Below are 17,585 nucleotides of genomic sequence, written 5' to 3'. Positions count from 1 at the left end.
CGGAAGGGACGAGGTTCTCCTGACCACGTGGCCCTTGACTTGGTTTGTCCGCACAATGTGGGCGCTTTCAGGATGAACTTTAGCCGGGGAGCGTTTGGGCGCCCCAGTCTGATACTGCCGCCCACGCGCAGAACACCTTGTGAGTGGGGGACATCGCAGAACGCAGTCTCCCCAGGGCGGGGAGACATCGTAAGCTGGAGAAGGCAGAGGTCAAAAAGGGTGTGGATGCCGTTCAGCGAACCCTCACTACTATGAGGAACTTCACAAATCCATTCACCATCGCAGATAAGGACAGGCTCTACTCCCTGGCTTCTGGTGCTCCTGTCCCCATGGATGTCGAGATGGACGTGTTAGGAGCAGAAGCTGTGGGCAAGGCCGCTAAAGCTGACTTCATCAGACGCATACAGTGTGGAGAGCCAGGAAGCTTCTTCGACCCAATCAAGAAGAAAAAACTTAAGACCATGGAGACTTGCAACAAGAAGGTCACCCTCACATCCTCACAGGGAAAGGTAATGAGGTGTTCCAATACCCGAGGGCAATTGTATTTTTTAAATGTTGTATTTTTAAATGGTAATCTTTATTTTTACATTTTTAAATGTGAACACGTATTTTTTTTATGTTGCACGCCATATCAACATGTTAACCATTTATCATTCCAGGTCATACAGTTTCAGGAGCAAAGCAACCTTGCATTCGTGCTCCTCGTCAAGTCTCAGAGTCAAGATGAGCCATTGGACTTGGAAGAACTCATGAAGTACTGCCTGATGCCTGTGCCTCCCAGCCTTGGAACACCGGATGGATTTTTCTCCAAGACCAAAAAAAACCTCTATTCTGCACTACCTTCTGGAGGACACCACCCCAGAAGATCTGCCATACCCCAAGGATGCCCTGTTCATCCAGGATGGCATGGCGCTGCTACATACCCTTGCCAACCTTCCTCCAACCTGTGGTGAGATATGCCTACAGGTGCTCGACCAAATTGTGGCCAAGAAGCACTTCTTGTTCTCGACTGACAGTTACCATCCGGAATCTATCAAAGTGCAGGAGAGGTTGAGGCGTGGCAGCTCAGAGAAGATCATTTTGGCTGGACCAGTGACCAGGAAGCCATTTGACTTCAAGATGTTCCTTGCAAATGACGACAACAAAAAGCAGATCTGCCAGCTCCTGCTGCGAGTATGGAGTGATCAACAGGCAGCTTCAAAGCTGGAGAGAACAGAGATGGCAGTGCTGATCGTGGAGGGGAGAGCCCATCAACCTGTCTCATCAAATGGCAAGGTAAATTGAAAACCCATATTATTATTAATTATTGTTACCAGGATTAACTTAAATAATATTGCCAAAGTGCTTCTTTGTGATTGGTGAATAATAGTGTTGCGGGTATGAGAACTGTGTATTTTTTTTATTGTGTGAATTGTTATTATTGTTTATTCTGCGCCCCCTTGCCTCCGGAGCTGTGTAAAGGTGAAAGGGCATCCCATAATTAGTCCACAAGCATACACGTCAGCCAAATAATAGAATACCTCTGTTTGATAGTTATCTCTTATTTTGTGTTTTTAGAGTAAGGCTGTGTCTCCCATTAATTGAAATACTCCATTGCACCAGTGAAAGAGATAGATTCCCTTCATTCCCACTCCCAACACTTCCATTCCCCCCTTTTCGTCAATTGCAATTCGCATTGCCAACTGCATGTTGGGCGGTTTTCCCTTCATCCGCCATTGACCACGAGGCAGGGTTGGGGAAGCAAGGCGGGTCCCCACCTCGTCAGAGAGGGGAGGAGCGAGCCAGCCCCACTCGACCAACCATGAACAAGGGGTTTGGCTTGAGAGGGCGGGGAGAGAACGTTTGGGGGAGGTTCACAAAAGTTGAGGGGCGGGGCCTATATAACCCACGGCGGGGGTGTTCCCAAGAGAGATGCACTTTGAGTTGAGACAAGGAGGGACGAAAAAGAGCTGGGTCATCAGAGCAAGAGCGCGTAAGGAGGAGAGAACCCGTCACGCCAGACCCCCCCACCAGCGCATCGGCTCCACCAAGCAGCTCCGACCCGTGATCCCGCGCACACGACAGGCCCGGTGGCATCAGCGGCCGTCGAGGTCCAGCCCGACGTCCCGTGCGGGATCAAGCTCCAGCCAGCTCCGTGCCGTCCCCCCCCCCCCCCCCCCTCCAGCCACACACCTCCTTCCAGCAATCCACTCTGCAATTCCCCGCGTGAGTCAGTGTCTTTGTTTGTTCTGTCCTGGGAATAAGTTAAGTCTGTATAACTATAAGCTAGTATTTGCACTGTGTCACCTGCGTCTTATGTGTTGTAAATAAACCTTGATTGCTCCTTTTTGCTTGTGTAAATAATAAATCCCATTACTCGTCTGTACGTCTTCTCGTTTTATTCCTTTTCCTCTTTGCATTGCGTCGTTTTAGTCTTTTCCCTCATTGAGCAGCTGCGGGGCGATCCGGCCAAAGTTCTGGGTGAATCGGGTTCTAATTGGGGAGTAACTGTTCGGATGCGGTAATACCAACCGCTCGGTAAAATAACATCTTAAAACCGCGTCTGTAACAATTGGTGTCTGGGAGTGAGAATCGGGGCCCGAACCAAATTTTTAAAACATCTAGAAAAAAATTTGGTCAAAATTTGGAGCGGACGAAATTTGTTTTGTTTTAAAGCAAAACCCGAATTTTGAAATCACGCCATGGCTGGTCAAGGCGACGGGATGCCGGTGGGAGAGATAGACGGGGTAGAATCGACCCAGGACCTCGGGGAAATGTATGTGGAGGAAAGGGTGGAGGAGAGTAAAGAAGGTGTGGTTGAGGGGGTATCAGGTGCACAAAATGGCGCTCTCGCGCACGTGGTTACAGCGGCACCAAATTTAGCCACGCCCATGGTCGCGGCAGCCGAGCCAGAGATGCCAGAGTACGTGCGAGTCTTTATCTATCTATAATTCCAGTAATCTCTGTGTGTGTGTCTGTGTGTTTGTTTGTCTGTGACCGCTGTTTCTCGACAACCACGGGTCCGATATACTTGAAACTTGCCAGGTATATTGCTGGGGACCTGAGGATGTGCCTTTTCAAGGTTTCATATTAATCGGAGAAGTAGTTACCGAGCTATGGCGATTTATTTACCAAACTAATCACAGAACAGGTTGCGGGGTAGGCCAGCCAATCACAGAACACGTTGTTGCGTAGGCGTGGCCGATGTGAATTCGAGGCGTAGCGGGCGCCATTTGGAGGAGCTGGGAGGACTCAGTCGTGATAGAGTGAGCCTGAGTGAGTATATCAAGACAAGAACAAGATCTAGAAGGAGGTATGTACGGTGCGATTAATATAATATATTGTTTAGTTATCGTCGATGAGGAATTTGGGGTCGGAATGGGTGATCGGCCTGGGTGACTGGGTCTCGACTAGATGCTGGGCCGCACCAAGGAACGGGCACCCACGTACGGGCACGTCCTAGTGATTGAAATGATGGCAAAAATGGAAGTAATGACGAACGGAATGAGGGCCGATAGGGAGGCAAGGGAGCAGAGGGACAGAGACCGCAAGTTGGGCGAAAGGGTCCCACGGGTGCACGACGAGGTAAAGCGGTTCGAAAAGCGCTGGTTGAGCGAAGCGGAGGAAAGCGCGGGTACAATGACGGGGGTAGAAATCGCGACACGGGGTTTGGAAAAGCCGGCGACCGCTGAGGTAGAGGAGGGTGTTTTATTAAAGCCAACAGTCGTCGAGGTGAGTAAAGAAAAAGCGGAAGTGGGCATTGAAATTGAAGAGATGACGGAGGTAGCCCGGGAATTGCAGGGAGAAATGGAAAATGTACAAAGTCCCTGCTCAAATCATGATGATGTACTCGCTAATCCAAATGGAAGTTTACAGGTTCGCGTGGAGAAAAGGATCCCCCAGGTGAGTCGTGCTGTTGTGTATTGTGCTGGGAGATTTTGTAAGAGGATGTTTAGCGACAAAAGAATTGTCGCGCGCTTGGGATCGAGGAAGCATCCGGGCGTTGGTGAAGGGTCCCGTGTGAGTGGAAATGGCACGCGTGGGAGAAAAAAGTGTGCGTCGGCGAGTGGGTGTGCTATAAAGTGTGGGAGTGAAACCGAGTGCGAGCGAGAATGCACGTCGGGGTGTACGGAGTGTGACACGAATAGTGAGTTGGTGATGGCGCAGGTGCGAGAGGGCACATCGGAGCGCGAGTGTGAAACCGAGTGTGAGCGAGAATGCACGTCGGGGTGTACGAAGTGTGACACGGAGAGTAAGGTGGTGGTGGAACGTGTGCGAGAAAGCACACCTGAATTGGTGGTAGCGCGGATGTGGGAGAGCCCAGGTGAGCGCGTTAGTGGGTGGATGCAAGAGTGCACGCCCATGGTGAGTGTTACGGAGGACGTAACGGAGGAGAGGTGTGGACCAAAGTGTGCGCAAGAGTGTGCGCGAGAGGTGTGGTGTGTAACAGGGAGAGCGTTGGTGGAATGTACGGACGGCGTTGGAACGCCAGGTTTTGTGAGGGTGAAAGGGGTAGCGTATGCTTGTAAGCATGCAAGTGAAGCATCGACGGTAACCGGGTTAGCGGTTAGGGCGACGGATAGCCGATGCGAGCACTCGGTGCGAGGGGTGCTTTGTTGGGTGCGAGGCCCGGCGCGGGTCGATGCTGCGTCGCTTCTCTTTGAAGCGTCGTTGCCGATTCGGGCTTGGCCCCGCCCCGCACGGTCGAGTCCGTGCTTTGTCGGGCGAGGCGACCGGTCCGGTTCAAGGGCGAGTGGGAGGAGGCGGAACGGTGCCCCCTCGTGGGGACGGGGTTCCGACCGAGGGAGATCGAGCCATCGGGCCCGGGACCGCAAGGTGCCGCGCCGAGATGGTGCGTGGAGCCTCGGTCCAACCAAACCACCTCCCTTGAACCGAAAGCCGGACGGATTCAACCTGCAGGCGACCAAACCACCCGAATTCATTGCTCGGCTTTACGAACCGAGTTTAATGATGTCATGACGCACCAAGGCTAGGATATAGCGGAATGTGATGATGATGGTAGTGATTTGATACGAAATTTATAATAGTGGGTGGAATTGGCAGTAAATGGAAAATTTTTGATTTGTGGAATTTGGATGTGCAAAATTGATAGTGGGACCTCCCCGATGTGGAGGGATGGCAAATCCACCATCCCTCACAGTAAGGGTGGGGGCAAATGCGCTATAGTTTATGGGGTGTATGGCAGTGAAAACTAGCCCGGGTGGGTTAGGTTATATTGTAGGGATCTAGCGAAGATGACATTAGGTGACGTTAAGGTTAGTTAGTGACTGATACCTGTAGTGGGGACGCAGGTAGATTAGTGTGGATTATAATGACGAGGGAGCGCAATAGTTTAAAGGGGCGACTGGGAAGTGCAAGTTTCAGAAGGGAGTAGTTAGCTGAGATGATGCCGAGTGTTTGAGGATTGAACAGGTGTGATTGCACAGGTGTGCAACTGAACAGGTGTGTGGAGCAGTGTATGAGTGAGTGATGGTGATGTGTGTTGTGTTGACCAACTGGTCCAGGAAGAGGAGGAGGGTGCAGGTGGCACCAGGTATGATTGCACAGGTGTGCAACGACAGGTGAATGGAGGACAGGTGTATGGAATAAATGGTATGGAGTATTGGAATGGATGGTCGTGGAGTGAGTATGGTGGAAATTGTGGAGTGGAGTGGATGGTGTGAAGGTGTGAATGGGGGAAGAGTGGACCCCCATCACGAATACCCGAGGCGGGTAGTGTAAGTGTTAGGTAGAGGGTACAGGTAAATTGTGGTTGAATATTGGCATCTGTGGTGCGGCTGAAAGAATGGTCTTTGGATGGGTGCATTAGTGTTGTGGAAATGGCTGGGCGTGTAGCCTGTTAGTGTGTGTAGTTGGTTTGGGCACTCCACCACTGTGAGGATGTCGGCCAGGTGAGGCCGCAGGTGGGCTCTGGGAGCCGGTAGTTGTGGATGGGGCCCGAGGATCCAGAGGACAGACCCGGGTAGCCCAGTGCCAGAGGGCACCAAGGGGTGACAGAGCCAGGAGAGGGCCTTCCGCAGTTAGTTAGGTTAGGGTGAGGAGCTAGGTAAGCTCGGGTGGCAACTGCAGTGGTGGAGGTGTGCAGGTGGGTAGACCTGCTGGGAGAGCTACACGTCGCAGCCCAGAAATTGTGCGAGGGCACCGGGAGATGAATCGGGGGAGTGAGACCCCAAATTGAGAAGCACCACAGTTTGGTCAATGGGAATTGGTTATTAGAACCCATAGTGTAAGTTGGCCAATGGATTGGCAGGGAGAGACCCCGGGTAGTGTAAAGTGTGTTAAAGTCATTTAGAGGATAGTTAGGAAGAAGGATCTCCTCGCACCATCTGCATCCACTCACCTGAGGTGACAGGTACTCCACACCATGCCATGTTTTGATTATTTTTTATGATGGATTGTGAGACGCATCATGACGTGGGTGTGACATTGTGCGTAATTCCATCTCTTCCTCCTTATGAGGATTGATGATGAATTTGGTGATGGCAAATTTTGAAGTCGAGGGATTGTGGAGACGAATTTGGTATAGGGGAAATATGGGGAAGACGTGACAGTAGTGACGAATTAGTAATGTGTAGATTTTGTACATATGGAGTAAGGGCAAGGGTAGTGTAGGTGACAGAGGTGTGACGTACGGTAGGGACGAGCTTTCTCACTTCGCCCTCCGTACGCATTTCGCCTTGCATTGCCTTATTGATGTGTACCCTTGTGACCTTACCCCTCGCTCATTTGTCTTTCCCCTTTTGTCTCCCACATGACCTGTGCGCCATTGGGTGCCGAGGGGAGCGTGCGTGGGTCGGCCATTGTGCGCCCGAAATTCCCAGAACCAGCTGTCTGCATCGATGCACCACATTATGGACCACATGTCTGTGGCCGAGCACCACCTATGGACCCCATGGGTTGGGGCATGGCCCCTCTGCTGGCACCGGCCATGAGGGCCCGAAATCTTGCCGGCGGACCTTGGCCACAGGGCACCGATGCCCCACAGGTGAACCACACGTAGTCGGCCCCTGTGGGCCATAAATAAAATAAAAACGGACACGTTAGGTGCATTCTTTTATTGCAAATAGGCCGCCAGCAAGGGAAGACGACAACACCAGTAAAATAATAATAACCAGCAGAGGGAGCCGAAGAGCAAGAGATCACCTGCAGGGTTAGGGGTTGTTGGTTTATTTTTATTGATGAACAATGGTGACTGCACCGATTGGTGCTTGAGGGTGCTTGTATTGGTGCGTTTTTGGGTGCTTTCATGGTGCGTCGATGCAGAGCAGACTGTCTCCCCCCCCAGAAAGAACAATCACAGGTCCTGGGTTAGTTTTGTAAATAAAAATAGCGTCATTGTAAATAATGCTTCCCACCGTCAGTGTATAGTTTGAAGACCATTCCGCAATTCGGTTAACTGTGGGCGTAAGTCTGTTAGGCAGGGTGCAATGGAGCAGCGGGACACATTTATTTATGTTTTAAAACTGTCGCACTCAGGGTCAGGTTAAAAGTAGAGGGAACTACACCTACGTGTCACACTAAATAAAAGTTGTAGGCCCGGGACGTGCCTAAGAGGAGGAGGGTGCAGTGTTGCGGGTATGAGAACTGTGTATTTTTTTTATTGTGTGAATTGTTATTATTGTTTATTCTGCGCCCCCCTGCCTCCGGAGCTGTGTAAAGGTGAAAGGGCATCCCATAATTAGTCCACAAGCATACACGTCAGCCAAATAATAGAATACCGCTGTTTGATAGTTATCTCTTATTATGTGTTTTTAGAGTAAGGCTGTGTCTCCCATTAATTGAAATACTCCATTGCACCAGTGAAAGAGATAGATTCCCTTCATTCCCACTCCCAACACTTCCATTCCCCCCTTTTCATCAATTGCAATTCGCATTGCCAACTGCATGTTGGGCGGTTTTCCCTTCATCTGCCATTGACCACGAGGCAGGGTTGGGGAAGAAAGGCGGGTCCCCACCTCGTCAGAGAGGGGAGGAGCGAGCCAGCCCCACTCGAACAACCATGAACAAGGGGTTTGGCTTGAGAGGGCGGGGAGAGAACGTTTGGGGGAGGTTCGCAAAGGTTGAGGGGCGGGGCCTATATAACCCACGGCGGGGGTGTTCCCAAGAGAGATGCACTTTGAGTTGAGACAAGGAGGGACGAAAAAGAGCTGGGTCATCAGAGCAAGAGCGCGTAAGGAGGAGAGAACCCGTCACGCCAGACCCCCCACCAGCGCATCGGCTCCACCAAGCAGCTCCGACCCGTGATCCCGCGCACACGACAGGCCCGGTGGCATCAGCGGCCGTCGAGGTCCAGCCCGACGTCCCGTGCGGGATCAAGCTCCAGCCAGCTCCGTGCCGCCCCCCCCCCCCCCTCCAGCCACACACCTCCTTCCAGCAATCCACTCTGCAATTCCCCGCGTGAGTCAGTGTCTTTGTTTGTTCTGTCCTGGGAATAAGTTAAGTCTGTATAACTATAAGCTAGTATTTGCACTGTGTCACCTGCGTCTTATGTGTTGTAAATAAACCTTGATTGCTCCTTTTTGCTTGTGTAAATAATAAATCCCATTACTCGTCTGTACGTCTTCTCGTTTTATTCCTTTTCCTCTTTGCATTGCGTCGTTTTAGTCTTTTCCCTCATTGAGCAGCTGCGGGGCGATCCGGAAAAAGTTCTGGGTGAATCGGGTTCTAATTGGGGAGTAACTGTTCGGACGCGGTAATACCAACCGCTCGGTAAAATAACATCTTAAAACCGCGTCTGTAACAATAGTATAAAATGTTGGTGATTGGTGATGCGATTTTTTCTTTCAGTCTTATATCTAAATATTGGTAAAATTGGTAAATTATAAGTGATTATCTGTGATTTTTGTCTAGATCTAGAATTGGTTGTGACTGAAGTGCAATGCCCCTTTGTGTTTCAGGTTGAGGTGCGTGAGCTCCCCACAATCTACACTACAGCAACCAGGAAGAGACTGATACAAGGGTGGTACTGTACCTCCATCATGCTGCTACCCTCGGATACACGAATGCTGTGGTCAGAACACCTGACACAGATATCTTCATGATTCGTCTCTACCATGCTCATGCCATCAAGCTGACTGTATACCTGGATACGTGGTCAGGGAAACATCGACAACTTCTCAACCTCTCTGAGCTTGCAGAATCCCTGGGAGAAGACTACTGCGCCACTCTTCTTGGGTTCTATGTGTTCAGCGGAGAAGACTGTACCAGTGCCTTCAAAGGGAAGGGGAAGGTGGGGCCCTTGAAAAAGCTGGAGAAGAACCCCAGGTTTCACAAGGCGTTTAGTCAACTCGGTGACGACTGGACTCTCAAGCCTGAGGTGCTGAGGCAGTTGGAGCAATTCACCTGTCTGATGTATGGACAGAGTCGTGAGTCTTCAGTGGACGTCGTCCGTGCCAAGTTGCTACGCAAAATGGTTGGGGAAGACAAGAAACTCACTTCCAAGTCTAAGGTCGACCTGGCTCGACTTACTCCATGCCACTCTGCTCTGAAGCCGCACGTCCAACGTGTGAACCACCGTGTCGCCTTGTACAAGCGAGCTGATGAAGCTATTCTGGAAAAGCCAAAACTCTATGATGAGGGGCAAGGATGGATGAGGACTGATGAAGGAGTGTTGAAACCAGTATGGTCCTGCCCTACCAACCTCGCTAGTTGATCTCCTGGACACTGGAGAGCGTGAACAGGAAGAGGAGGAGGACGAGGAAGGAGAGGACGAGTTGGACTCTGACGATTTCATTGAAAACGATGAGTGATTCATAGTGGAGAAGCATTTACCTGACTGTTTAGCTGGAATTGGAAAGAGAAGAGTTATATTATGATGTTTGACCCTTGTACTACAAAATAAATAAACATTGGTTAAAAACACAACAACATCTGTATAGACACCTTATTTGTTCAGTTATCTGCAATATTGGAGTGTGGAGCTATGCTCGCACGATAAAGCCGGACAAAATGGACGACACCAGGAACGAAGTTTCACTGAGCTATTTATTCTAGCTCAACTCGAAAGAACTCAAAAGCACTGAATAGCCCGTTAACACGGGCGGCAATTTATATCAAAAGTTCACCACACAAAAGCCACGCCTCTCAGGCGGGGCGTGGTATGCAAATAAGTCAGCCACGCCTCTCAACGGGGCGTGGTATGCAAATTGAGAGTCCACCCGGGCAAGGCAAGTCCGGACACGTCCGGGCAAGTCGGGGCAAGTAACCGCCTGCCGGTTACGTCATCGGCCGGTGCAAGGTGATTGTGTCATGCTTCCGGTAACTGCTACATGCGCCCCCCCCCCCAGAAATAACTTGCACCGGGAGAGTCAGTTTGAGGGGGGTCTTGATGACCTAGCCGAAACGACCCCTGGCGATTCGTGTGGGGGTGGTAGGTGGCGTGGCGGTGGATGGTCGGGCGGGGGGCTTGGTTGACGGGGGACGGCCCCGTCGTGGAGGAAGGGCCAACCGTGGAGGTTGGTCGAGGTCCAAATGGGTCGGCTTGAGGCGGTCCACAGAGATGCGGTCCGGTTTGCCGCCGATGTCAATGATGAACGACTTGTCGTCCCTCTTCAGGACCCGGAAAGGTCCATCGTACGGCGGCCGGAGCGGTCCCCGGTGTGCGTCGTTCCGGATAAAAACGTACTCCGCAGTGCGAAGTGCTGGGGGGACGTGGGGATGGGCGCAGCCGTGGTGGGACGTGGGCACGGGGGCAAATCTCCTGGCGGCCTCCTGGAGGACCGAGCTTTGGCGAGCCGCGGACCAGGGGCCAGTGGCGTCAGGGATGAACTCGCCCAGCACGCGCAGTGGCTGGCCGTAGACCAGCTCGGTGGTGGAAGCCTGGAGGTCCTCTTTAGGGGCCGTTTGGAGGCCCAATAGGACCCACGGGAGCCTGTCGGCCCAACCGTCGTCCTGGAGGCTGGCCCTGAGAGTGGCCTTCATCGAGCGGTGGAACCGCTTGCACAAGCCATTGGCTTGGGGGTGGTAGGCCGTGGTGCGGTGTAGCTTGACCCCCAAGGCCTGGGCGACCGCGCCCCAAAGCTCGGAGGTGAATTGCGGGCCTCTGTCGGAGGAGATGTCCGAGGGGGCGCCGAAACGGGCAATCCAGGTGCCAATGAAGGCCTGCGCCACGTCGGCGGATGTTGTTGATGCCAGCGGGATGGCCTCCGGCCACCTGGTGGTCCTGTCCACCATCGTGAGGAGGTGGGTGAAGCCCCGCGAGGAGGGAAGGGGTCCCGCCAGGTCCACATTGACGTGGTTGAAGTGCCGCGCGGGCACGTTGAATGGTGCCAACGGGGCCTGGGTGTGCTGGTGGACCTTCGCGCACTGGCAGGCGACACAGGCGTTGGCCCAGTCACGGACGTCCTTACGGAGCCCGTGCCAGACGAATGTTGATGCCACGAGCTTCTGCGACGCTTTCCAGCCCAGGTGGGAAAGGCCGTGGAGGGCGTCAAAAATGTGCCGCTGCCATCCGGTGGGCACGATGGGGCGAGGTTGGCCCAGGGAAACGTCGCACAGTAGAACTGTGCCTGTGTCCTCGAAGGGGACATCGGCCAACCGCAGGCCTGTGTCCGCTGTCTGGAGGGCTTGCACCGTGGGGTCGGCTGTCTGGTTGGACGCCTTGCGGGCGAAGTCCACACCGAGGTGGACGGCGTTTGCGCCGGACCGGGAGAGGCAATCGGCCACAGCGTTGTCCTTGCCCACGACGTGCCGGATGTCCATCGTAAATTCGGACACGGCGGAGAGGTGGCGCTGCTGGCGGGCCAACCACGGCTCTGCAACCTTGGCCATGGCGAAGACCAGGGGTTTGTGGTCCACAAACGCCGTGAACTGGCGGCCCTCTAAAATATGGCGGAAGTGGCGAATGGCCAGGTAAAGGCCGAGGAGCTCGTGGTCGAAAGTGCTATACTTGCGCTCGTTAGGGCGAAGCTGCCGGCTGAAGAAGGCCAGCGGTTGCCAAGCCCCTTTCACCCACTGTTCATGCACGGCGCCCACCGCGTAGTCGGAAGCGTCCATGGTGAGGGCGATGGGTGCGTCGAGCGCCGGGTGCGCCAGCATGGTCACGTTGGCGAGGGCCAGCTTAGCGCCCGTGAATGCCTCATCCATCTCTTTGGTCCAGGCGACGTCGTGCTTGGCCGGCTTGCCCCAGAGGGCTTCGTACAGGGGGCGCATGAGTTGGGCGGCGCGAGGAACAAACCGGTGGTAGAAATTTACCATCCCCAAAAATTCCTGTAGGGCCTTGATGGAGTGGGGGCGCGGGAAAATTGTGACTGCCTCCACCTTGGTAGGCAGCGGGACGGCCCCGCGCTTCGTGATGCTGTGCTCCAGGAAGTCGACGGCCGTTACGCCAAACTGGCATTTCGCCGGGTTGATGATGAGGCCATGCTGGCCGAGGCGCTCAAAAAGCGTGCAGAGGTGGATGAGGTGCTCCGCTCGGGAAGTGCTGGCGACGAGAATGTCGTCCAAGTAGACGAAAAGGAAGGTGAGGTCGCGCAGCATGCTGTGCATCAGCCGCTGGAAGGCCTGGGCCGCGTTCTTAAGGCCGAACGGCATGCAAAGGAACTCGAAGAGGCCAAAAGGTGTAATTACCGCCGTCTTCGGCACATCGGCTGGCCGGACGGGTACCTGGTGGTAGCCCCGAATAAGGTCGACCTTGGAAAAGATCACCCGCCCCGCCAAACGGGCGGAAAAGTCTTGTATGTGTGGTATCGGGTTCCGGTCGGGGGTGGTGGCGTCGTTGAGGCGGCGGTAATCGCCACATGGTCACCATCCACCACCTGGTTTGGGCACGATGGGCAAGGGGCGAGGCCCACGTGCTATTCGAGCGCCGCACAATGCCCAATCGCTCCATCGCGTCGAATTCCGCCTTCGCCACGGCGAGTTTGGTCGGGTCTAGGCGGCGAGCCCTGGCGTAGACCGGTGGACCTGTGGCCGGGATGTGGTGTTCGACGCCGTGTTTGACGGCGACGGCCGAAAACGTCGGCTGCGTGAGGGCGGGAAACTCAGCGAGCAGGCTTGTGAAATCGTCCACGTCCGGGAGCGCGCAGGCCAGCTTGGTTGGTGCGGAGCCGCTCAATGAGCAAGCAAGCGAGCTGAAGGTCTCTGCGTTGATGAGCTGATGCCGTTTGATGTCCAACAAAAGCCCATGCGCGCACAGGAAATCTGCACCCAGCAAGGCCATGGGCACGTTCGCCGTGATGAAGTCCCACCTGAAGCGCTGGCCCCCGAAGCAGAATGTGACACTGCGTGAAATGAAGGTGCGGATGGAGGAGCCATTTGCGGCGAACAAGGCGGGGCCGCACAGCGCGGCCTGTTTGTCCTGCACCGAGGCGGGTATCACGCTCAGCTGAGCGACGGTGTCGCACAAAAACGCTGCCCGGACGCTGTGTCCATAATAAACAGAAGGCTGCCTGAATGGCCGACGCTCATGGCAGACAGCGAGTGCCGGCCTGGTCATTTCCCGACCTGCCGAAAGTGCATGGTGGGCGGCAAGTTCTGGCCTTCTGCCCGAACCTGGCGTGGTAGTAGCACATGGTCCTCTCTGGTGGAGGCTCCGGCGGTTGCGTCGGGTTCGGTCGACGGGGCGTCACGGCAGCTGCTGCAGCCAGTGGCGCTGACTCGGCCGGTGGTGGCGCCGGTCGTGGCGCGGGCATTACCTCGGTCGGCCCAGGGTTCCAGGCGGCCGCTCCGACGTGTCGCCTGGCCGAGAAAAATTTATCGGCATCCTTGGTCAGGGCGCGAGGGTCCGTGATGGGCGAATTAGGCAAAGCTAATCGTACCTGCCCGGTTAGCTGCCTGAGGAACAGCTCGCGGAAGAGGAAATCTGGGCTGTGGTCACCGAGCAGAGCAAGCATGTGGTCCATGCGTTCGGATGGACGGGCCTCACCCAGCTCCGGGAGGTCGAGTAGTTGGCGCGCGCGTTTGTTCTCCGTGAGTCCAAACGCACAGAGGAGTAGGCCTTTGAGCGCGCCGTATTTCTCGGCGTTCGGCGGGTTCTGTAGGAAGCTCAGGACCCGGGCAGCATTGGAGGCATTGAGCACGGAGACCACATGGTGGTAGCGCGTCATGTCCTCCGTAATGTTCCGCAGGGCGAATTGAGAATCCGCTTGGGCGAACCAGACGGCTGCGTGCGATTCCCAAAAGCCAGGGAGCTTCAAAGCTACAGATGACTCCATCGCCATGTTCTTGAAAAGGGGTCACCAATTGTGTATCTATGCTCGCACGATAAAGCCGGACAAAATGGACGACACCAGGAACGAAATTTCACTGAGCTATTTATTCTAGCTCAACTCGAAAGAACTCAAAAGCACTGAATAGCCCGTTAACACGGGCGGCAATTTATATCAAAAGTTCACCACACAAAAGCCACGCCTCTCAGGCGGGGCGTGGTATGCAAATAAGTCAGCCACGCCTCTCAACGGGGCGTAGTATGCAAATCGAGAGTCCGCCCGGGCAAGGCAAGTCCGGACACGTCCGGGCGAGTCCGGGCAAGTAACCGCCCGCCGGTTACATCATCGGCCGGGGTGCAAGGTGATTGTGTCATGCGTCAGGTAACCGCTCCAGGAGTCTCTTAATTGGTAAAAATGTGATTATTTTGTAATGGTGGCACTAATTTGCATACTAGCATGACACAGACACATGTGATCACTTTAAGAATAGTTTTATTGTGATCTTTGACCCTCAAAACATGGGGCTAGATACCTTATTTGTTCAGTTATCTGCAATATTGCCTGAGATATAGTGAAACTTGATTTTTCGATAATGGCGGCACTAATTTACATAAAAATAATACGTGGGACATTTTGACAACTTTTTAACATAGCTCATCATTTTCTACACAATTTTTCCAATCTAGAAACACTGATTAGAAGTATATTTCCGGGGTGTGCATGATACTCCCCTCTTCCTACTAGACTACTTTCACTTAAAAAAAATATGACACTACATGTGGTTTGCAATGCAAAATAAAGAAAGTGGTCCCTTTATGAGTGTGTGAATGGAAATTACAGATAAACAAAACAGTTTTTGGTTTGAGCAATAAGTTTTAGATATGTAAAATCAACCACCACACCACATAATTTACCACCACATAATTTAAAACACCTCACCACCACGTGATTGAAAACACCTTACAGCCGAGTTATTAAAATTACCTCACCACCACGTGATTCAAAACCACCACCACGTTATTAAAAAACACTTCACAACCACGGAAACAAAAGTTTCAGGGAGTAGTTCAGTGACAACGCAGACACTGCGCAGATATGTAGATATCTTACTATAATTCACCTAATGTCCGTCTGTCTGTCTGTCTGTCTGTCCGTTCGAAGGTACAGTAAAAACTGCTGAACCGATCGCAACGATATTTTGGGTGGATAATCCTGGGATCTCCAGGAGTAAAATAGGCTATTTAGTTTTCCCAATTTCAGCTTTAGTCTCCAGCATTCTCAGGTTTGGACTTCCGCATAACATTCGCTTTCACATAATGTTCATTGTGACGACGTTGTTTTCCCGGGTGCCACACAAACGGCTGCACAAATCGCTGCACAGCTGCACCGATCGAACTCGGTGACCTCGGACAAAGACCTTTTATAAGGACAGGGGTTGAATCCTTGCTTGAGAGAATTCCAACCCCCTCGCTCCCCGCCATCACGGCCGTCTCTCCAACTTACAATCCCACGAGATATGCAGAAAGGACGACCCAAAACCAATATAAACATCATTAAACATCATTCGTATATAAACATCATTAAAAGTAAATAATGACCTCAGCCAAAGTTCAAACGACATTTAATGAGAGAATTCCACATAGCTATTTGGGGCGGTGAATACGTGAACAGATCGCTGTCTCCATCGATCTTGCCAAGGCCGTAACAGCTATCAGCTCAAAATCCTTTTAACTGTTGATTTGGTAGTTTTTACAATGAAGGAAACATTAACTATGTTGTTAAAAGTTTATTTTGTGATTAATTGGAGTTATGTTGTTTGGAATTAAAAAAGAGATATCGAGTTCAAGTGAATGATGACATGCCGTGATGGTTTCTATTTTCTGAACATGAACCTCGCGGATCGCCATAGTCAGATTCGCCACGGTCCCAAGATCGATGTTTCTCTACATGAAGATAAACGGGTACGTTTTTCATGGAAGTCCTTCACGAACTTGCTGTCCATGTCTGACGTGCGACTGAAGGTGCTACCGGAATGTGGAATTTATTGGTTTCATGCTTTAGCATTCGCCGTATCTGCATTGCCTGTTTGCTTCTGGCCTCCCACCTGTGCTTAGCACGGGTATCTCCCTAGCAACGGTACCCGCCGCCCTATGGGCGGGGCTTCAATTGGGAGGCCCAAATGAAAAGGCAAAATATCAGAAATTGAAGGCTTTTATTTTATTTTAAACGATTCATATAAAAATCCGTTAAATCATATCACACGCAATCATCAAATCACAGTAATGTGGTTTTTTAAAATTGAAATTCTAAAAATACTGTTTAGATTTTGATGATCTGGGTGTGATATGATTTAACGGATGTTAAAATATATGGCGCCTCCCAATTGAAGCCCCGCCATTAGGGCGGGTACCGTTGCTCGTATCCATAAATGACTGTACCCGAGTTGCTGTTTTGTCATGGTTTACACCAATCATAATTCAAACAATCATAATGCACAAATGTATTTGTAATATACGTGATATTACAGTTTATAAACAATTGAAATTGAAGACTTAAGCTGAAAAAATTTTTTTTTCCAAAAAAAATAATAAATAAATAAATATATATATATTTAAACATTTTTCTTAAAAAATACCCTTAGGACATACACACGGGGGAGGTAGGTGCATACCAGAAGTTTCGTAGGATTTCACAAAAGTTTGAGGGAGTAGTTCAGTGACAACACAGGACAGACACTGCACAGATATATACAGTCACGTGAAAAAGTAAGTACACCCCATGTAAAGTTTTGACTTTTTCAACATATTTCAACATACAGCTATTTGATCTTCATTTCAACAATATTGATAGATAAAGGTGATAGAATATAACAAATATCATGAAACATTTACATTTTGTAGTCCATTGTATAATTTAAATAAACATGATTGCAAATTTCGCATGTGGAAAAAGTAAGTACACCCCTACATTTATCACTACTTCAAATACCTAAAATTAGAATCCGGTGCACCAGCTCAGGTGCAAATGATTAGAACATCGTCAGAGAGGATCTTGGAGGAACCTGTCTTATTTAAACCTCGGACATTTCGTTTGCTTTGCTCTTTGTTGTTGAAGTGTGCGGCGTCACCATGTCTAGATCAAAAGAGCTCTCTGAGGCCTTCAGAAAGAAGGTTATAGATGCCTACGAGTCTGGGAAGGGATTTATAAAGATCTCCAAACAATTTAAAATGAATCATACGACTGTCCGGAAGATCATCTACAAGTGGAGAAGATGCCAAACAACTGCCAACTTGTTCAGGCCAGGCCGCCCCAGCAAGTTCAGCTCGAGAGCAGACTGCAAGATGCTGAAAGATGTCTCTAAGAACCCCAGAATGTCATCACGGGACCTACAGGTAGTTCTTGCCACTGTTGATGTCAAAGTGCACGAGTCTACCATTA

At 51.5% G+C, this 17,585-nt stretch overlaps 1 protein-coding gene across 1 annotated transcript; it reads left to right on the top strand.

The window, feature by feature from the left end:
• The first annotated feature begins 394 nt into the window (after nucleotides 1-394).
• On the top strand, nucleotides 395-9,854 carry LOC137419172 (uncharacterized). Its single transcript, XM_068105336.2, has 3 exons — nucleotides 395-509; nucleotides 660-1,275; nucleotides 8,898-9,854. Exons 2-3 carry the CDS (start codon nucleotides 796-798, stop codon nucleotides 9,039-9,041), a joined length of 624 nt encoding a protein of 207 aa, XP_067961437.1. The 5' UTR covers nucleotides 395-509; nucleotides 660-795; the 3' UTR covers nucleotides 9,042-9,854.
• Nucleotides 9,855-17,585: the final 7,731 nt, after the last annotated feature.

This window comes from Myxine glutinosa, chromosome 1 (assembly GCF_964187855.1).
Source record: "Myxine glutinosa chromosome 1, kmMyxGlut1.1, whole genome shotgun sequence".
NCBI lineage: Eukaryota > Metazoa > Chordata > Myxini > Myxiniformes > Myxinidae > Myxine > Myxine glutinosa.
Note: the sequence above shows the minus strand (reverse complement) of the source record. Positions and strands in the feature narration are given on the sequence as shown.